Source organism: Ammospiza caudacuta, chromosome 1, assembly GCF_027887145.1.
Source record: "Ammospiza caudacuta isolate bAmmCau1 chromosome 1, bAmmCau1.pri, whole genome shotgun sequence".
Classification (NCBI taxonomy): domain Eukaryota; kingdom Metazoa; phylum Chordata; class Aves; order Passeriformes; family Passerellidae; genus Ammospiza; species Ammospiza caudacuta.
Window position 1 is genome coordinate 73491329 of NC_080593.1, and position 18806 is coordinate 73510134.

Sequence of the window (18806 nt, forward strand, 5' to 3'; positions counted from 1 at the left end):
CTCTACCACTGAGGAATATCTGCAAATGCCCTCCAAAGTGGGCATCCTTACTCCTCCATGCTGCCAGACGCATCTAGACACAAGAGCCAATATGAAGCTGCTGACTTAGACAGTGCTGCTATGCAAATATCCTCAGGTGGGTTTATTTCTAATGGGCCTTCATGTCCCATCCTTGCAGTGCTGATTAGAGGAGTTATGCACTGCATTTCACTGTCTTGTTCTGCATAATACATTATTCTGAAATAGGCTGAGAAGAAAATGAGGCAGACACAGGGAATGGAGGATTTGTGCATCTGGTTAATAAAGAAGCCCTATAGGGCAAAAGCAAGAAATAAAGACACCTGTTTCTGGCTTGGCTTGATTATATTTCACCAAAGTAAAAAACAACCTCGCAAATGTCGTTAATGTAGAAATTAATGTTTTGTTATTATGTGAGACTGGCAGTTTCTGCCATATACACAGACTATTAGTCAGAGATTTCAGATGACAACAATTTGACATTCATAAACAAAAACTATGCTTGAAAGGAAGATTTCTTAATTAACTTGAAAAACAAATAGACAATTCAGGATGCTATTTTGATTCTGCAAAACTGTGAACATGTGCGCATGAACCAGGATAGGCAGGGCACAGGAACAACCACAAGACCACAGATAAAATGCAAAGAAGTGAGTTTAATTTTGTTACCCCACCAAACAAGGCACCCCAGAGCAGCATCCAGGCAGAGATGCAGGCACTGTTTGGTTTGGTCCATACTAAAAGCTCCCCCACCTGGATCCCTCAGCCCTGGCTGCCAGGCAGCATTTTGCCCTCCCTTGCCCAGGCTTTCCCCAAGGAAAACTAGTTCTTACCTGCCCACCCAGGAGGGGCTCAGCCATGCCCCACACGGGTTTTTTGTTTTCTACAACCTTAGAAAAGCCCAGCATGAAGGATCTTTAACTTTAAAAAAACCCAATCTTTCCACAAGCAGCACATATCTGACTGCACTTCATTGCTGCATGTGATGTATGGCTGTTCATAATTGATGAAGTATTAAGGATATTGGCTCCAAGGCTCCTTGTGACAGGCACATCACAAAACCACAAATAAAACAGATCCATGGTCATGGAATGTATTCTACTAGAACAAATGTTTTAAAGGAATGATATATTTACAATCTATAATATAGTCATTTTTACCAACAACAGAAGCAGTAAAAAACTCTAAAAGTGCACAAAGTCTTTGTAAAGCAAAGTTAGCAAATGAACTCCGTTATTTCAGAAGAAACTACAAGCAAAATTTATTCATGATAAAAGACCATATTCTAGATAGCATTTTCTTTCCTGTTTCAGTTTCATTCCCAATAAATGCTGTGGGGTTTTTTCCTCTGAAAGTGCCAGTATTCTCTATAACTATATTGATTTCTGAATTAAGTAGTTCTAGAACTGTTATTACCTAAATAGCAATACCAAAATGAGTGAAAACCTGGTACAGAACGTTTTGCTGCTGACTTCAGTGAAGCAAAATCTTTGTTTCTGAAGAGCCATCAATTCCTTACAGGATTTAAAACATAAAACCATGCACATGCACACATACTTTTTATCCTCAAAATAATGTAAAAGTGAAAATACCAAGCCCAATGTCTGTACATTAGAGGTATTACCTAAGCCACCAATAAAATACTCTAAGGCAAAATAAGACATTAGTGAAACAGAAAATAAACATAAATGATATTCTATGGATGGGACAGAAGCTATGTGCTGCTCTAGAGAAATGAGAGGGTATCCCAGCACAAGAGATAGGAAAGATCACTACATAGACCAACAGTTTTAAGGGCATTTTTTTTAAGACCAGTTTTTAAAAGACATAATACAACTCAGGAGCAAATCTGTTACCAAATTACAAAAAACATACATAATGGAAAACCATTTTAAGAAATTATGTATTTTATTTTTTTTACAGACACAAAGAAATGGGACATAACCCCTCAATTTATGGACAAGACGTTGTTTCTCTTGCACCAATTTTAAGAAACAAGACAGTAAAAATAAGAATTACAGCACTAATCTGAACAAAGCCAAACAGGTAACAGTTCAGATGCAGCTGTGGAGAAAACAATGCAACTCAAACCCTAGCTTGGTCATCTTGGGTTCTAGTGCCACCTGCTGAAATAACAGCAGTGTTACCCTTGCAATCACAGCTAATGAACAATTTAAATTAATCCTCTGCATCAGACAGCAACACACAAAGAAAGGTCACGAAGCAGATGAAGTGCTTGAGTAATCTAAGTGCACATCCAGTGAGCCATACACAGAACGCAGTAAATCGAGAACCTTCTCTTGAATGATGTCAACCTGCTCTGAAGGGCAGTAATCATCCAAACTTGATCTGTAAAAAAAATAAAAAATCATGGGAATACAGATATCACAACCATAACCACACTGTGTACTCCTGCAATGCCCTGTGGCTAGGCTGAAGCTTCTTTCAAACTGTAACAAGTTTTGCCTCCCAGTATCCCTTTGAAGCATAGTGCTGTGCTTCTTAGCACTACATTTTAAGTTTAATAGAAAGTCTGCAGCAGATCAGGAACATGATCTAATCTTTCCTGTTCTTTCTACTCTCTTCCTGAATCTGGTACAGAACACCCTGGCAGTCAAAGTTCAAAGAAATTATCTAATTAAAGGACACAGATAAAATTTAGATTAAGAAATTCAAATGCTACTGGTAAAGCAGGCAGGAAAACCTGAAAAACATCTTCACAATACCTGGCATATAGCATTTTTTACAGCATCTATTAATGAACTTCAGATACAAGTAAAAACTGGTTTCCTGAATTTTTTATCTGTTAAGATCTACAGAGATGATTCTGGTTTCTCCACAGCAGTGGATAATAACCCTGCAATTGGCCCAGGGAACAGACTTCATTTTTTTGCAGGCATTAGCCATATTAGTTCTTGTTGCCAAAACCAGTTTCATATCAGCTTCTGCTATTGTTGCTGGTGCTTTAAGAGCACAATTAGTATTTCTGACTGATTAAATTGCAATAATTTGTCAAGAGGCACACTGTGGTCTTCAAATTAAGATTTTTTCAGGCCAGTTCTTTGGTTCTCCCAGGTCTCTGGCTTCAAACTCCATTCTGTTATTCTAAATAAAACCTTTACATTTCTGGAAGCCTAACTTTTACCCCATAATGAAGTTTTACTAGAACTTTGAAGAATATAAATGCCTTTTAGTCTACTAGATGATAACTCATTCCAACAAAAGTTTCACTGAAAAAAAGAAGTCCTATCTGTAGTGCAACAAACCCTAGAGTAACAGAGTAAGGAAGGTGGGATTTCAGCCCAAGCCACCTTTGCCCTAATTAGCTTAAGTACCACAAGTAGAGATGTATGAACTCCAGTGACAGCTATCAATCCCAACACACACAAGGCCTCAACACTGCCTTTAAATAACCTGTGCTAAAGCACTGTCAGGCTTCCACTTTAACAGAACTAGTGCTGTGCAGACAGGATCATTTAGCTTCATAAGCATAGTCTGAACATTTTGAAGTCAAAATATCTGCACAGTCTTACCGAGCAACTGTCACCAGTGTGGGCTTGGGCAGATCTGTCAGTAGAACTTTAATGGATTGTATGAGGCCTTCAATCTCATCTTCAGTGCTAACATGGTGAGGAAGCTCCACATAATCACAGGTCAGACCAGCCTGATGGACCTGTGGGTAAATTATAGAGAGATTTCATTTCTGTTGATGAATTATCAATATAGTTTATGCATGTAGACAGTCTTTAGGATACCATCCCTAGCCCATCAGGTAACTTGCACCTCTTAAACAAGTAAAATTCGGGAGGTTGTATGGATTATTTCATTATCTCCAGTACCCTGTACCTCTTCTTATGAATTCAGAGTATGTTGGAGTCCTTGAAGATGATATAGCTGTGATAAGTTATAAATAAGTACCTTATTTTAAGTTCTACAAAGGAGACCAATAGACTGGTGAAATTTAGCCTCCATTCAGAGAATGCAGCCCAAGACATCACAGTCCTGGGAGATCACACTAAAGTTGCCTAAATGTAGATAGACAAGCAGGCTAGAATGTTAGCAGCTTTGAAAGGAAAAGCTGGTCTAAATAGTAAGACATAAAACCTGAGGAAAATTACCAAAATCACAGGAAGTTCTGAATCAAGAAGCAAGTCTGAAAGGAAGCATGACTCTCTCCCTCTCTGCTGAAGCTATGCTTTTGACATCTGTCTGCTTTCTGCTTTCTGTCACCTACCATTTCATAGTCTGGGCTTTCGATCCTGGTTTTCAAACTGTGAACTAGTTGAACAAGTGGCTTCATTCTGGAGTGAAAACAAAACCGAAATTTTTTACAAACAGTTGGAAACATTTATATACCTTAAATGGCTAGAAAAAAAAAACGGTGAGAAAAAAAGACGGAAGTAGAAATGATGGCCTAGGATTTGAAAAGGAAATTTGCTCCTCTGTCATCTTGCACTTGCAAAAATAGAAATTATCAGTATTATTGTACTGTTTCACCAGGTCTTTCTTATAAAGCCCCTATTTTTATACCTGCCTCTGGCAAGTCTTCCTTGTGCTTCTTTTAGGGTATATCTGCAGAGAAGCTGCTGCAGCTCAAAAGTCATATGAACTTTATAGGAAATACTTCTTGTCACTGTTAGAGAGGTTGTACAGTAACTGCTGCATTTGATGTGGAAAATGAGTGCTTTTCCTATCAAGGAAAAGCTCAGACTTTCCCTGTCTCTTTCCACCCGAAAACTTTTCATGTGAAAACATCTAGTTTAAAAGCGGAGTGATGCAGTTCAGATGTTTAGTGGAGACTGTTGCTCAGGTACAGTTCCATGAATTTCCATTTTTCCAAAGAAAGCAGAACCTTTGGGAGCACTAAAGAACTGCTTCTCCATGTCCTCCTCGGCTTGTTGCCTTTTTTGAGAGCTGTGCTACACACTGATGACCAAGGTTTTAGTCACCAAATACGCCTCCACCCATAGACAACAAAACTTGCATGAAGCCGTACAAGACTGAGCTTCCAAAGCTAACAGTAGTGCTGAAGACAGTAGACTGCCTTTCCTTTTGTTTTGTCTCTTTCGCCTCTAGGACTAAAGAAAAAAGCGTATACTTGCAGAGATCCTATCCTTCTCTCTTAACAAAATGCTGGACAAATCAGTTCTCAAGCTTCTATTTGCAATGTAGGCCTCTTAGAAACCTCCTACCCAGGATATGAAGCCCATTTCTGTAGAGTTTCTTCGTCATCAGTGTCACACAAATCCGCAAATGCTGCTTCCAGATCTTCCAGCTGATGAACACGGTTTTCAACACAATCCAGCAATTCTTCCTTTAAATAAGCATACACAAAAGTATGTTAGGGAAAAGAAAGAGGTAAGAACATCATGACTTATCCTATGATTTAATTTCTGTAATGATTGACCTACTGGAAGTGGGGAATCAGAAACAACCGACTCATTCCTACAGCACATCTTTTCAAGAGGATCATAACAAATGCCTGCAGAAACTCTTACACCTTCAGAATAAATCATCTCACTTTGTCCTCGTTTTCTCACTACAAATTTTAAAAAGCCACCTTTTAAATCTGTACCTGATTTTATTCCTGGTTAACTAAGCAATATAAAAATCAATCTGCCAATATTCAATGTCTCTTTATTTTTTTATTCACACATATTAATTAGGTTTCACTTATTTGTGATAATTAAATGTGCTGAATCTCTCAGTGTTAGTGTTCAGACAAGATTATGAAAGCCTGTATTTCCATGTTTTAGAAGTACACAGCACATAAAATTAAAAGTACATTTCAGTACTTAGCATAATATCATGCTTTCCACATCTGAACAAAAAGGTGAAATACCAATTACACACTCATCACAGCGCTGACTATCAAGAAAGAGCAACAAGGGAAGGAACGGGAGAGCCTGGAGGGAGGTATAAAAAAAAAAAAAAAAGAACCAGCCACCAAAAAACCAAAAAAGAAACACCCCACCCCAGTTAAACTATAAAGAGAACAAGTTTGCTGGTGACTTATTAGGTTTTCATTCCTTTCATGCCAATTACCATTTTGTTTACAGAAACAATTTTTGACACTCATACTAAATATTTATGCAATTCACATATTCAAACAAAACATTTAATAGAAAAAAAAAAAAATCTAAGCTGCTGCTGATTAGCATTTGGCTGCATAGCTTAATGTGAGCCCACTTCATTAAGCACCTTTGATAGGTTCCTTCCTGTTGTTGTAACTCATTTTCATTGGGTAAACAAAAAGAATCATTCCTTCATACGTTCCACAAGGAAGCATCATACCTCTGTTGCATTTTTATGTGGCTTCTTGAAATTGTACAACTCTTGCAAAAGCTCATATTCTGTCTTTGAAAAAGAAAAAAACAGTAAGAAAATGACTCTTCAAATGAGAAAACCAGTCCTCAAAGCCTTCAAAAAAGATCATTTCCCTACTCTAGTATGGCAGACAATAATGAGAATAACAGCCTTTCATCAGGACAAGGTACCACTCTTTGGATAATCAACACTACTGTGCCTTTTGAAAGGCAGTTTCCTGATACCATCATGGCTTTCTAAGCTCAGGTTATAGAGGGTAAAAAATGACAAAGGCTCTCATCTCCCCTGATGAATCTTGCTGTGGGTATTTGGAAGGTAATCTCTGGGAACCCAAGCATAGCTTTTATGTCCCAAGCAAAAAGAAAAAGTTGAGTATATACCTGAGTTTGAACATACACTCAATATTGACACCAAGTGTAAGAAACTCCTCCTGTTTGGTGGTTGAAATTTTTTACCACATACATTCCCTTAGAAATACTTCTTTAAAATGGAAATACCTCTTTAAAATGTTACTATGAATCATTAACCATGATCAGCTAATCTGTTAATTTAGCTTAGATGAGAGTTTCTCCATAGACATTTATATTAGGGCTGGGACTCTTTAGTGAGTGGTACGAGGCTACTCAATTTCCATACTTACCTGTGTGTACATTTCTTTAAATGGATTTTTAACTGAAAAAAAATCTAAGTCAATGTCCAAAACATATGCATCCCCATTCTGCAGTACTTGGCAGATATCTTTAGCAATGTTCCTTATTGGGCATTCACTGTTTTTAAGATGGCTTGAAGCTGAGTCTTCTGCCGAAGTTTCTGCCCCATTCAGGGCACCTGCATTTTGCATTTCCTTTTTCTTCATACTCTGAGTGACGTGATCCAAGTCAGCAGGAGCCACTGAAGAGGCAGAAGTGGCACTTGCTGTGTCATCTGTATTTAGCTTCAGTCTTTTAGCAGATGCTACTTCGCCACTTCCTTCACCGCTGTTTGATGATTCAGTAGGATTGATGAGAACAACATGCAAATTTAAAGGCTTCTGGTTTTCCAGCTGATCAGCAGGAACATAAAGACCATCACTTAAGAAGTAATTATCTGTGCCTGTAACCCTACAATTGACAATAAATCTCAGTTAATACACATTTTGGCAAAGAGCATAGGAAAAAGCATTTTATACTTTAGGGACCCAGAGAAGAATGAAAATATGTTTGATGGCTAATGAAAGCCATAAAACTGTGTAGACAAAATTATTTCTTTTAATCTTCAGGTTTAAATTATATTAAAGTTTTTTTCTACTTCTTTATTGTGGAATATATTAAAATTCAATCTATATTTATTATAATAGCCCTACAAAGTTTTAATGGATAAGAAAAAGATAATGCCTTATGTGCTACTAAGATTAATTTGAAATTGAATTGCATTTTAAAGACAACATCCAGAACTGACAAGATACTATGGCACATAAGATTGCAAAGCTTTTGTCTCGTTTTGTCTTGTTTTGTAATTTTCGGGGAAAATTATGATAGTTGGGTTTGTGAAGTGCCCTGAAATGCATAAATATTTACACTTAGTGAAAGTACAATATTATGAATCCATAAGTAAAATTTAACTTTTTTTTACCCCCAACACATTCCCTAAGTGACAAACATGGTAACTAGAGGATAAGTAGCTAACTATCAATTGAATCCACTTAAAAATCCCACAAAACAACTAACCAGCCAAAAGCAACACTAAAACTTCTGCTTAAAGTGAAAATGTAAAGAACAGAATTTTCAACCTGCATTGCAGTACATTAAGCCTTAATCATCATAAACCCAAATTACAAATAAGATTAAGAAGTGCGAACTGCTCGCTTGTCATAAGGCCTTATTTGAATACAGGGTATCACCATCAATCAACCACAAAGACAAATCATTTCCTAAGCAGGAGAAATTTGAAGTTCAGTTCCCCAGTGTCTTGTGGATGGATTACCCTCAGTTTGTCAAGGTCAGGGGCGGGATTACAACCCCATCTTGTTGACTAGGCAATCACAGCACATCTTCCCAGAAATTCTGCGGGGTTCACCATGAGCTCATAGTACGTTAGTGTCCACCAATGATGAGGCTGTATCTATTGCCTATCCATCTCTTCTCATCAAAACTTTTAGGACATTTGTATTTATGAGGACTCTTTCCCTTTCTTCCTTCATGGTTTTGGTAAGCCTAGAACCTTGAAGAAAATGTCTTCAAAAGGAAGTCTGAAATGTTGTTTCCATGACTGCTAAGGCCACCAGTGAGAGAGCCATCGTGACTTATTCCTATATATAGGCTAAATGATTAAATGTAACAGAAAGCACTAGCTATTTAAAAAAACTCATTTAGGTTCCCTTTAGGCTTCAGATTCAGAATTGTAGAGCTTTAAGTGTTTTATTTAAGGTGGTAAAACAAAGCATTTCTCTGCTATTTTCTGTTAAACTTGCTTCAAAAGATTTATTTTGCTATGCTCACAAGAGACATGACTTGCAAATATCCCCTAAAGCTGCACAAAATCCCAACACTGTGAATATGGTGAGTGCAAAATTACTATGGACTGCATCCTGTAGAATGATGAGGGGCTCTGATTCAAACTTGAATCACAGAATAATTAACATTCAAAGAGACAACTGGAGGTTTCTAGTCAATCATCTGATCAAAGCAGAACTGACTTCAAAGCTAGGTGAGGCTGCTCAGGTGAATTGTCTTTTATTGAATGATGGAGAATTCATTCAATGATGGAGTGCCTGTTTCAGTGCTTAACTAGATCAACTTCCAAAACCAAAAAAACTCCAAACAAACAAAAAAACCTGCTCCACACTAGAAAAAGTCATAGCTGATACCAAATAACAATTTTACTAGTTAGACCAAAGACTAAGTTGATACACGAGTAACTGCATTAGGTTCTAAGGAAATTATAAATACAAATTAAATGTTCATATTTATCCAAGAAAACAAAAAAATTCCAGTGAAAAGCAATGGAGATGGCTTTTATATTACTAGTATATGTCATCAGACAATTTACCTGATAGTTGTTGTTGATACATCTTTCCCAACCAGAAAACTGTGTTTCCCTTCTGAGATCTGCTGAGCCCAGCGTGGGTGAAGCCACACTACTTGAGAAATATGGCCAGCATAAACAGCAGGCATAATCCAGTTTTCAATACTTAATTCACTGTAACCAGTAGAGAAACACAGAAGATAGCAATGTTACTTTCCCTATGAATAAAAATGGTCAAGAACACCACAAACATCTTCCACATCTTGAAGGCCCCCATGCAAATCATCTAAAACTAGTATTCCATGTAAGGGTAACACCAACAAAGAAAGAAAAAGAGGGAAATCTTTATTCATGAGACAAAACAAGAATGCCTGCAGTAGGTATAAAAAAGTTCAGACCTAGAGTGGAATTGGCTTCACTCTTGGCATGGCACTTTGATTATAAACCCCTTAGTGGCGGACCTGGCAGTGTTAGGTTCATAGCTGGACTTGATAATCTTAGAGGCCCTTCCAACCTTACTGATTCTGTGATTCTATGCCCTTTATCTCTTAATACATGAGAGGAAAAGTGCAAGGAACATCATCAACATTATTGTAAATAACTTCAAACTGACTTCATGAGACTGTTTAACTGTAAACTGCTCCAAGTGTATTTTAAATATCATCCCAATAATTAAAGTGAGTCAATCCATATCCACAGGATTAATATCTTTCCCCATTATCAAGACCCTATTTTTTTAGGTGTATGATGCCAGCTGTATCCTGGGCTGCAGCTAAAGAAGCATGATGAGCAGGTCACAGGAGGGGATTCTTCCCCCATATTCTGCTCTTGTGAAACCGCACACCTGGAGTGCTGCATCCAGGTCTGGGCCCCCCACATAACAATTACATGGTCCAGAGAAGGCCACCAAGATGGCCAGAGGGCTGGAATGCCTTTCCTGTGAGGACAGGTTGAGAGGGTTGGGGTTGTTCAGCCTGGAGGCTGCACAGAGACCTTATGGTACCTTCCAATACCTCAAAAGGAACTACAAGAAAGCTGGAGAGGGACTTTTTACAAGGGCATGCAGTCACAGGACAAGGGTCTACACTGACAGAGTGTGTGTTTAGATTAGATATAAGGAAGAAGTTCTTCACTCTGAGTGTGGTGAGACACACCACATGGGCTGTCCAAGCAGTTGTAGGTGACCCATGGCCAGAAGTGTTCAAGGCCAGGTGAGATGGGGACTAAGCAACCTGGCCTAGTGGAAATGTCCCTGCCCATGGAAGGGGAGTTGGAACTAAATGATCTTTAAGGTTCCTTCCAACCCAAAGCATAAAATGATTTTGTGATAGAATCCACAAAACCTTTTATTCATCCAATAAAGAGAACAAAATATTGACTCTGGCTAAGGTGATTCAAGTACACCAAATGCATCAGCTTGTAATTGGTGTAAATCACCATAATACTGATGCAAACAGTATTTTAAATACTGTTTATTAATTTTAAATTTTTATTTTAAAATATTTATTTTAAAATAAACATTTATTTATTTTAAAACAGGAAGAGCAAGACAATAGTAGAGATCACAGTGGCTTATTACCTATCTACCTTAGGTAGTGTTCTTTATGATTGTAATAGGAACATCTTGTTCTACTTCACATATTCAGCATACCAACAAAGGATGTGCTATTTCAATCTCAACGACAGTTTTTTAGTGTGAAGAGAGAAAGATTGTTTCATAACTACAGCTTTTCAGACAAGCATCCATGCAAAGTGCTTTCCTGTTATCCAGAGGAACCACTTGGGATAACACCATCATGCACTGCTGAGCCAATATGCAAAGCAAACTCATACATCTTAAATTGCTAGACATGCAAGGAAACTTTTGCCATTAAAAATAAAGTTTCAGCAAAAGTGAAAAGACAGAAGATACAACTTGAATCTGACTTATATCTCTTTTGCTCATCCTTCCTAGGCAGTCATAGCAATATTCAGTGTGAATCAAAGGCAGCAAGAATTAAAGTCTACTCTGATGCAGTACCCAGGACATACCTAAAAAGAGCTTCTTTGTCAAATACAGTGTCTGCAGGCATATTCACAGGAATAAGAAGGTCTGGATGGGAATCAAGATGAACAAAACTGATGTTACTGGCAGGAAGATGCTTTGAGCCAATGGCACGATAAATGAAAGGCAGCACCTAAAGCAACAGAAACAAAAACATTTTAATGATAGCCAGTGGGCTGAGAAATGCAACAGCTTTAGCAGCAAAACCACCAGTACACTTTAGTTCCTTTAGAATTTGGATTAGAGGGAGGAGGAGACAGAATACAATACAAAGGGGAAATAACTCCAGTGGCAAGACAACTCATGAACAGTAATCATTACTGAGTCCAAGTGTTGCAGATGAAAAACTGCTGAAGAGTCACAGCTTTACACCCTTTTCCCTTCTTTACAGGAAGTCTTGTTTGCAGCAGCTCTTCTCACTAGCCATTCAACTCAATTCCTAGATGTTTGAGTTTTTTTTTCCATTTACAACTAAGACTCAGGAATGTCTTTCCTCTTCTGCAGATCATTGACTGTGTACTTCTTTCTCCATGATATAAAGCTTCTTCACCATGCACTGGTGCTATGGAGATAAAAACAGTTTGCCCCTTATACGTTAAGTGATACAGATTGAAAACTGACCCCGCCATGATTTAAACTTTAGCTGACCATTAAACCTATTCCTCTTGAAGAATTAATTCCTAATCCCTCCATGACTGTTTGCAATAGAGACTACCTTTCTCAACTGCCCAACTTTACTCCCTGCTGAAGTTCTTCACTCAGAAGTGTGAAAAACAGATGAGGCAACTCACCAATTTACAGTTCTTACACTTCGGGACAAAAAAGCCATTTATGTTTTATGCAAGATAGGCCAATTCATCCACATTCCTAGAGTGAAAATATTTTAAATTAAATATATAGTATTAATAGAACTTTAAGCTAATTAAAAACAGAAATATAGAGACTAAAACAAAGAAGGACCATTAAGAAGCATTATGTCAGAATTCCTACCACAGTGACACTCCAAGTCCTTGGGTACCATGAAAAACCAGCTGTCACAGCATCACATATTCACTGAGTCTTAGCAAAAAAGAATTGTATTAAAGTACTTAAAAATCTGTAAAATTATAGTCTTTAATAAACTTTACTACACTAATATTTTATCTTTGCAAAGAATCTAGTAAAGAATCTGTTATTTTAAGATTAAAGCCTCAGTTTATGCTATTATAAAAAACCTCATGAGAAACTAGATGCAGCAGTCCAAAAGCAATTCCTGCTTTACTCCCCTTTTCAATGACTCCACGAAAAAAAAGGTAACCTCCGGATTTTTAACATTTCTCGTCAAGTGGGAGCCAATCTATTAGTTGCGATGGGATTATATTTACTTATCCTCTGCTGACATGCCATACACTGGGTAGGGTTGAGTTTCCAAGCATCCCGCTAATAGCTAGAAAATTATAACAGCAGTGTAACGTAGCTATTATCCCCTTTAAATCACAGCAATCTATGATACAAAGAAGACAAAAAAACATTCAGCAATGATGGCTTTAAAAGATGCCAAAATGCGATCATGGCAATAAGTAGTTCAGTCACAGAATCGGGAAGGAAAATCAGGTCAGCTGGGCGCTGAAGCTCATTGATGTTTCAGCAGCGGAAGGGAAGGCAGCTTTAGGGTTTGTGTGTGGCTGCGGAGGGGAGGGCCGTTCCCAAGGAAGCGCCCGGAGAACCCGCACACAAGACGGGAAAGCGCATCTCCCGGGGAGGCCGCCGGTGAGCGCACCGGGCACTTCTCTTGGCTGCCATCCGCGCCGCGGAGAAACCCACCAACAAACTCACACAAACAGGAACAAGCGAAACCGCTCCCCATGCCCCACCCGGTGGACTCCCCATCGCCCAGCAGCCCAGCGCGGGGCACTCACGTCCTGGTGGTCCTCCACCACCCACACGGGCAGGGCCGGGTAATGCCGGCGGGAGGCCGCGCCGGGCCGGGCGGCGCCGCCGGGCCCCGGCCCCGGCTCCGCTCCGCTCATGCCGCCGCTCCCCTCGGGCGGGCGGCGCTTCCGCCCGCAGCGCCTCCCACCGCTTTCCTGTTCCGGAGCCGGGGCCCTGCGGGCGGCGCTGGCCTCGGCGGCGGCGGGGCGCCAGGTGGGCTCGGCGTGCCGGGCTGCGCGGCGAGGGGCGGCGGGGCCGCCTTGGGGCCGCTCCGCGCTGCTCGCGGGGTTCCGCAGGGGTCGCGGCCGTGGCGTGGCGGGGGCGCGGTCCCGGGGTCGGGAGCGCGGTCCCGGGGTCGGAGCGCGGCGGCTCCGCGGGGCTGGCGGGGTCGGGCTGGTGGGGCCGTGCGGCCGAGTAGAGCCCGGAGCGGGGCCCGGCCGGGGGCGGCTCAGCGGCTCCGTGCCCCCGGCCGTCGGGGGGCGGCGGTGGGGTGAGGCCGGGTGGCGCTGGATGGGTCAGGTCGGAAGGGACCACAGTGGTCATCGGGTCCAATCTCCCTGCTCCAGCAGGGTCATCCCAGAGCACATGGCACAGGATTGTGTCCAGACAGCTCTTGAATATCTCCGGTGAGGGAGACTCCGCTGCCTCTCTGTGGAATGCGTTCGGTGCGCGGGCAGCCGCACACTTAGAGAAGTTCTTCGTCATGTTCAGGTGGAACTTCCTGTGCATCAGTTTCTGCCCATTCACTCTTGTGCCCATTCACTCAAGCCGGCCTTCATCCTCTTTGATTCCCTCTCTTAGACACTTGCAGACATTGATGATGTCACCTTCAGTGCTCTCTTCTCCATGTGTCAGTGCCCTGTTGCTCTCAGCAGGGCATCTGCAGGGAGAGGCGAGTTTATTCAGTGTTTTTTAGGGGACCGGTGCTGCTTTAGAATACAATGGCTCCCGTCAGTGCAATAAAATTCCTCTTTAGGTGACAGGGGAAGGGGAGTTTGCCCTTTTCTGTGTTTTCGAACTTACTTAACTTTAAATGAAAGTTGAATGGGACTTGAGTTTGCAGCAGAGGGAGCTTTAAAATAATTTGGGCATATAAAATAGTTTCTTGTCTTCTTGAATCTATTTTCTTCTTCAGTCACATCTGTGCATCCCTGAAGGACTGAAATAAAAGTGGTAGAACAAGAGCAGTTCTCTGGTGTTAGGAGATCTGAGAGCTGATAAACAAGACCCTTTGTTTGAATGCTGTGACTTGTTAGAAAGGAGCACACCTAAAGACAAGGCACTGTGGTACAGCCTGTTTAAATAAATACACATTTTATGTGAACGTTAGCAAAGTCTAGAACAGTCTTCTGTTGCAAGCCTGAGTTGTGTAAGAGCACAACAGGAGAACCAAAGCAAAATTAATTCAGCATATGATGGGTTATAATTAGTGATATCAAAGGGGTGCCCTATTGCCACACAAAATGGACATTGACTTTCTTTTTTTCTCCCCTGGTTTGTTGTGGCTTTTTTTTTTTTTTTTTTTTTTTGAGAGCCCTTACAATATCGGAGGGTACTGAGCAGGTACAGGCTGACGGGAAGGAACAAGTGGCTTTATACCATGATGGCTGCTGTCTCCTCAAAGTGTGGGATTCTCACTCACATTGGCCCTTGGTTGTTCTGGAGAGGGAAAGACCCCTACAAATGCCAGTTACTTCCACTAAGCCCTGCATGCGTAAGAGTCCTCTTGGTCCCTCCTCTTTGATATCAGTCCTTTTCCTCTGTGTTTCTTTTTCTTTCTCCCTCCAGTGCACCAGCAGCTGTCTACTTTCTCTCAGCAAGTCTGCATCTTTTACTGCAGTGTCACCGGGATGCAGCTGAGAGTAGTGCTCTGAGCAGTTCAGGTTGGCCATGTTGCTCTATAGCAGGTGGGAGAATGTTCTGTGCATGTACTTCAGCATCAGCAAAGCCTCAGTGAAAGGGAGGCTTTATTTCCTTTCTCTGGTCATCTTTCCAAATGTGTATGTCTCCCCTTTCTTTCTCACTTTGCCTTACGGAAAACAGGATTTGATTTCTGGAGATGCTTAGATAATTTTTTTCACCTCTCCTTCCATTGCAGCCATAGATTTTCTTTAGTGTTTTTTTCCCCTTTTTTCAGGTTTTGAAACTTAACATTGTTATTAAAGAATCAATTTAAACTTTAATGCAGCACAGTGCTTTCATTTATAAATGTTAATGCCTTAAATACATGCCTAGTTTTCAGCAACACTTAAGCCTACTTTAAGCAGTGATAGTTTCTCAAGGGTAGCAGGGCCAAGAAGGCCATTGAGGGATTTATTGGGAACCATTTATTTCAACAAAATTAAAGAATAGCACAGTCTACATGATTTTTTTTCATAACCTATAAGATGTGTAACCTGTTTTTCCACAAAAATATAACTACTTCACTTAAAACACTTTGAAGAGTCTGTTGAATTCAGCCCTTTAGTACATTGGGGACTCAATAGTGAGTGTAAATTGCTAGTATTTAATTTAAAAATTTACATGATTTGTTGGGCCAGGTGGCATGCAGTGAGGCATTAGTCAAGTCATTCTGCCCAAAGCTTAGAATTGTGCTCTAGAGAGAACTCTTTGTTATGCAACTTTGGATGACCACTGCAGTTATTAGTAATGAGCGATTTCTTTGGTGGGGGGTATCCAAAGGTTTTATATCAAAGTGTTGAAGTACTGGTGGAGGTGCTTGTATCCTTGACCTGTCATCATAACAATAATTTGTTGAAATTACATTGCCCTTACTCGTAAAGCATGATCCAGCTTGGGTTCTGGCTTAAAGACAGTAAGTGCTTCCATGGATTAGAGGCTTGAAGGAATCAAAAGGGCCATAAATGGCGTGCACTAAAGGTCTGAGGAGCACAAAGCTCCCAGTGAAAGTGGCTATCATTTACTGCTTCTGTTAAAGGAAACTGCAGTTTCAGCACTTCAGGAGTAGCTCCTGTGGATGCATTGAGGACATCTTACAAAAATTGTGTGACTCTGGATTTTTATTCTCCTCAATAAAGGTGAGCCATGTCTTTCCATTCTGGGCGAGGATGTCCCCGTGGCCAGGGGGGACCAGGAGCAAGAACTTCAACACAGACCTACCGCCCTCAGAACCTGCGGCAGCTTCACCCACAGCAGCCCTCCGTGCAGTATCAGTATGAGCAGCAAACCGCCCCTCCGACAACCTACTCCAACCCTCCCGCCACCGGGTACATGCCTCCCAGGCCAGACTTTGTGCCCTATCCTCCTCCAGTGCCCCCTTCCACGCAAAATCCCATCAGCCAGTGTCCCATGAGGCCACCGTTTCCAAACCACCAGATGCGGCAGAGCTTCCCAGTGCCTCCATGTTTCCCTCCCACTCCTCCACCAGTGCCAAACCCTAGCAACACTCCCGTGCCGGGAACACCTGCTGGACAAAGCACCTTTCCTTACATGATGCCTCCCCCCACAGTACCGCACCCTCCCCCGCCACCGGTCATGCCGCAGCAGGTCAGCTACCAGCCCGTGTACTCGGCAGGGTACTCGCAGCAGTCCTTCCCGCCGCCCAGCTTCAGCAGCTACCAGCACAGCTCCGGCTCCTTCCCGAGCAGCGCTGCCAGCAGCGGCGCCGGCAGCAGCCACTTCCGGCACACGGGGCAGTACCAGGGAGAGAAGGCCCAGAGCGAGCGGCGCTCCCCGGACAGGAGCAAGCACTACGATGAGCACCGGCACCGCGAGCACGGGCACATGCACGGCGACAGGCACCGCTCCGCCAACCACGGCGATCGTCGGGATCGCGGCCGCAGCCCGGACAGGAGGAGGCAGGAGAGCAGTCGGCACCGCACGGATTATGACAGAGGGAGGATATCGCCTCATCACAGAAGTTATGAGCGAAACAGGTAACTCTTATCTGCCTGCAGGGGGGAGATGTCATCAGCGGTATGTGTTTGCATCAATGTTCTTGCCTTACCCTTGTTTGTCCCTCTAGCTCGGGAAGTTGCCAGTAGTTGGGTCTCATGGGAAAATTACTGTTTAGACACCTTCCAGGTACACTGCTTTGCCTCACGGTTGTGAGCTGGCAGACCTGTTGCTCTTGTCCACAGAGATAGTTTTCAAACAAGAGCTTCTTTGCATCCCACTGAGTGGATTGTTGAGTAGTGCTCAACATATTTACCTTAGAAATTTGTGCACATGTAGCAGGAAAATAGAGTTGGCACTCTAAAACAATGGAAGGTTGAGTCTTCCAAACAATTAACCCCCAGCACTTCAGATTTCAAGATTTAGAAACCAGAGTTAGGGTGCCAGGTGTTACTTTCTTTCAGTAAGCCTTCTATTTGCAGAGAATACTGACTTGGTGAGGTTTATAGTCTGATAGGGGCCCATAGCTAATACTTGCAGTAAGGTTTTTTAATGAAGAGCATGCTGTGTTCAGAGTAAAGACCTCAGCAAGCCAACCCATGATCTCAAGAGGACTGAGGTGAAAATTAGTATGGGTGAGTTGTAGACTTCACTGATGTCATTCAGTGTGCACTACTTATTTTGGGATTTATCATGAAATGTCTGTCCCTCTTCTTCATGGACACAAATAGCTTGGAAATTATGGGCTGACCTGATATAATCTGCTGTGGTGTGTTTTAGAGCCATCATCAGTTAAATCTTTCTCATGTCTTAGATTTGTTGTGTTTGTAGCCCTTTATGTGTTTAATGAGCTTTGCCAAAATATTCAAAGAGCTATTGGAAAGTAAAGTATTTATCAGGATTCCTGGATCACATGCTCTTAATTTAAAAGCTCAGAATTTTTTTATACCGCATGTAAAACATGAATTTAGACATAAAGCCTGAGTAAATGAAGCCCCTTTGATTTAGATATGCAGAGACTTAATTACAGAACCTTAAGACGCCTGCATTCAAAAAAAAAACACACAAGCCTCACACTCAGTAAGTTTACTTTGATTTTTGAAAAAGGATTTTTGTAGAACTGAATGCAACTGGCATTAAGACACTGTCCTTTTCTGTATGACGTGCTTGTGGAGTTTTCTCCTTTTTTCTGCATAATTTCAAACTTCAGTTTTAAGTTTTAAATATGCATGTTTTCAGTAGCTTCTTTCTCAAACACTTTTGGATTGCTACTTTAGGCCAACAGCTTCCAGATCTACTTGATAATGTATCTACTTATTTTGATTCAGAACTGTTTGCCAGACTTGGTGTTGATTTTTTTGTGCAGCATCTGTCTCTCAAACAAATCAGATGGCATAGAGTACGCTCTCTCTGAAGATGGAAATCCATGCCTGAACAAGGCACCAACAAAAAAGGATAAATGGGGCTGGGGAAAAAGGATAGATGATTTATCTGAACTTTTTGCTATGTAAATTTGCATTGTTTCCTATTGTGAGTGTGGACATATACATATATACATGTTCATAAATAATTTTGACTCATTCTGTTAACCTACCAAGCCACTTGAGGCACCTGTTTATAATTCTTAGTGTACCAGCAGACTAGAAGT

General features: G+C 41.3%; 2 protein-coding genes across 3 annotated transcripts in view; one reads left to right on the plus strand and one right to left on the minus strand.

The window, feature by feature from the left end:
• Window positions 1–1907: 1907 nt before the first annotated feature.
• Window positions 1908–13427, minus strand: C1H5orf22 (chromosome 1 C5orf22 homolog). Of its 2 annotated transcripts, XM_058810830.1 has the most exons (10): window positions 13291–13421; window positions 12184–12259; window positions 11380–11525; window positions 9373–9522; window positions 6986–7445; window positions 6313–6375; window positions 5211–5332; window positions 4253–4319; window positions 3552–3691; window positions 1908–2367 (listed from the first exon to the last, which is right to left on the minus strand). In XM_058810830.1, exons 3-10 carry the CDS (start codon window positions 11418–11420, stop codon window positions 2235–2237), a joined length of 1176 nt encoding a protein of 391 aa, XP_058666813.1. In that variant the 5' UTR covers window positions 11421–11525; window positions 12184–12259; window positions 13291–13421; the 3' UTR covers window positions 1908–2234. The 2 variants fall into 2 exon arrangements, with proteins under 2 accessions (XP_058666813.1, XP_058666805.1); XM_058810822.1 differs by lacking the exon at window positions 12184–12259 and having other exon boundaries at window positions 13291–13427.
• Window positions 13428–16348: 2921 nt separating this feature from the next.
• Window positions 16349–18806, plus strand: part of DROSHA (drosha ribonuclease III) — a 67542-nt gene continuing 65084 nt past the window's right edge. Inside the window, exon 1 of the mRNA XM_058808369.1 lies at window positions 16349–17199. Within this exon, the coding sequence (XP_058664352.1) occupies window positions 16349–17199 (851 nt within the window). The remainder of the gene's footprint in view (window positions 17200–18806) is intronic.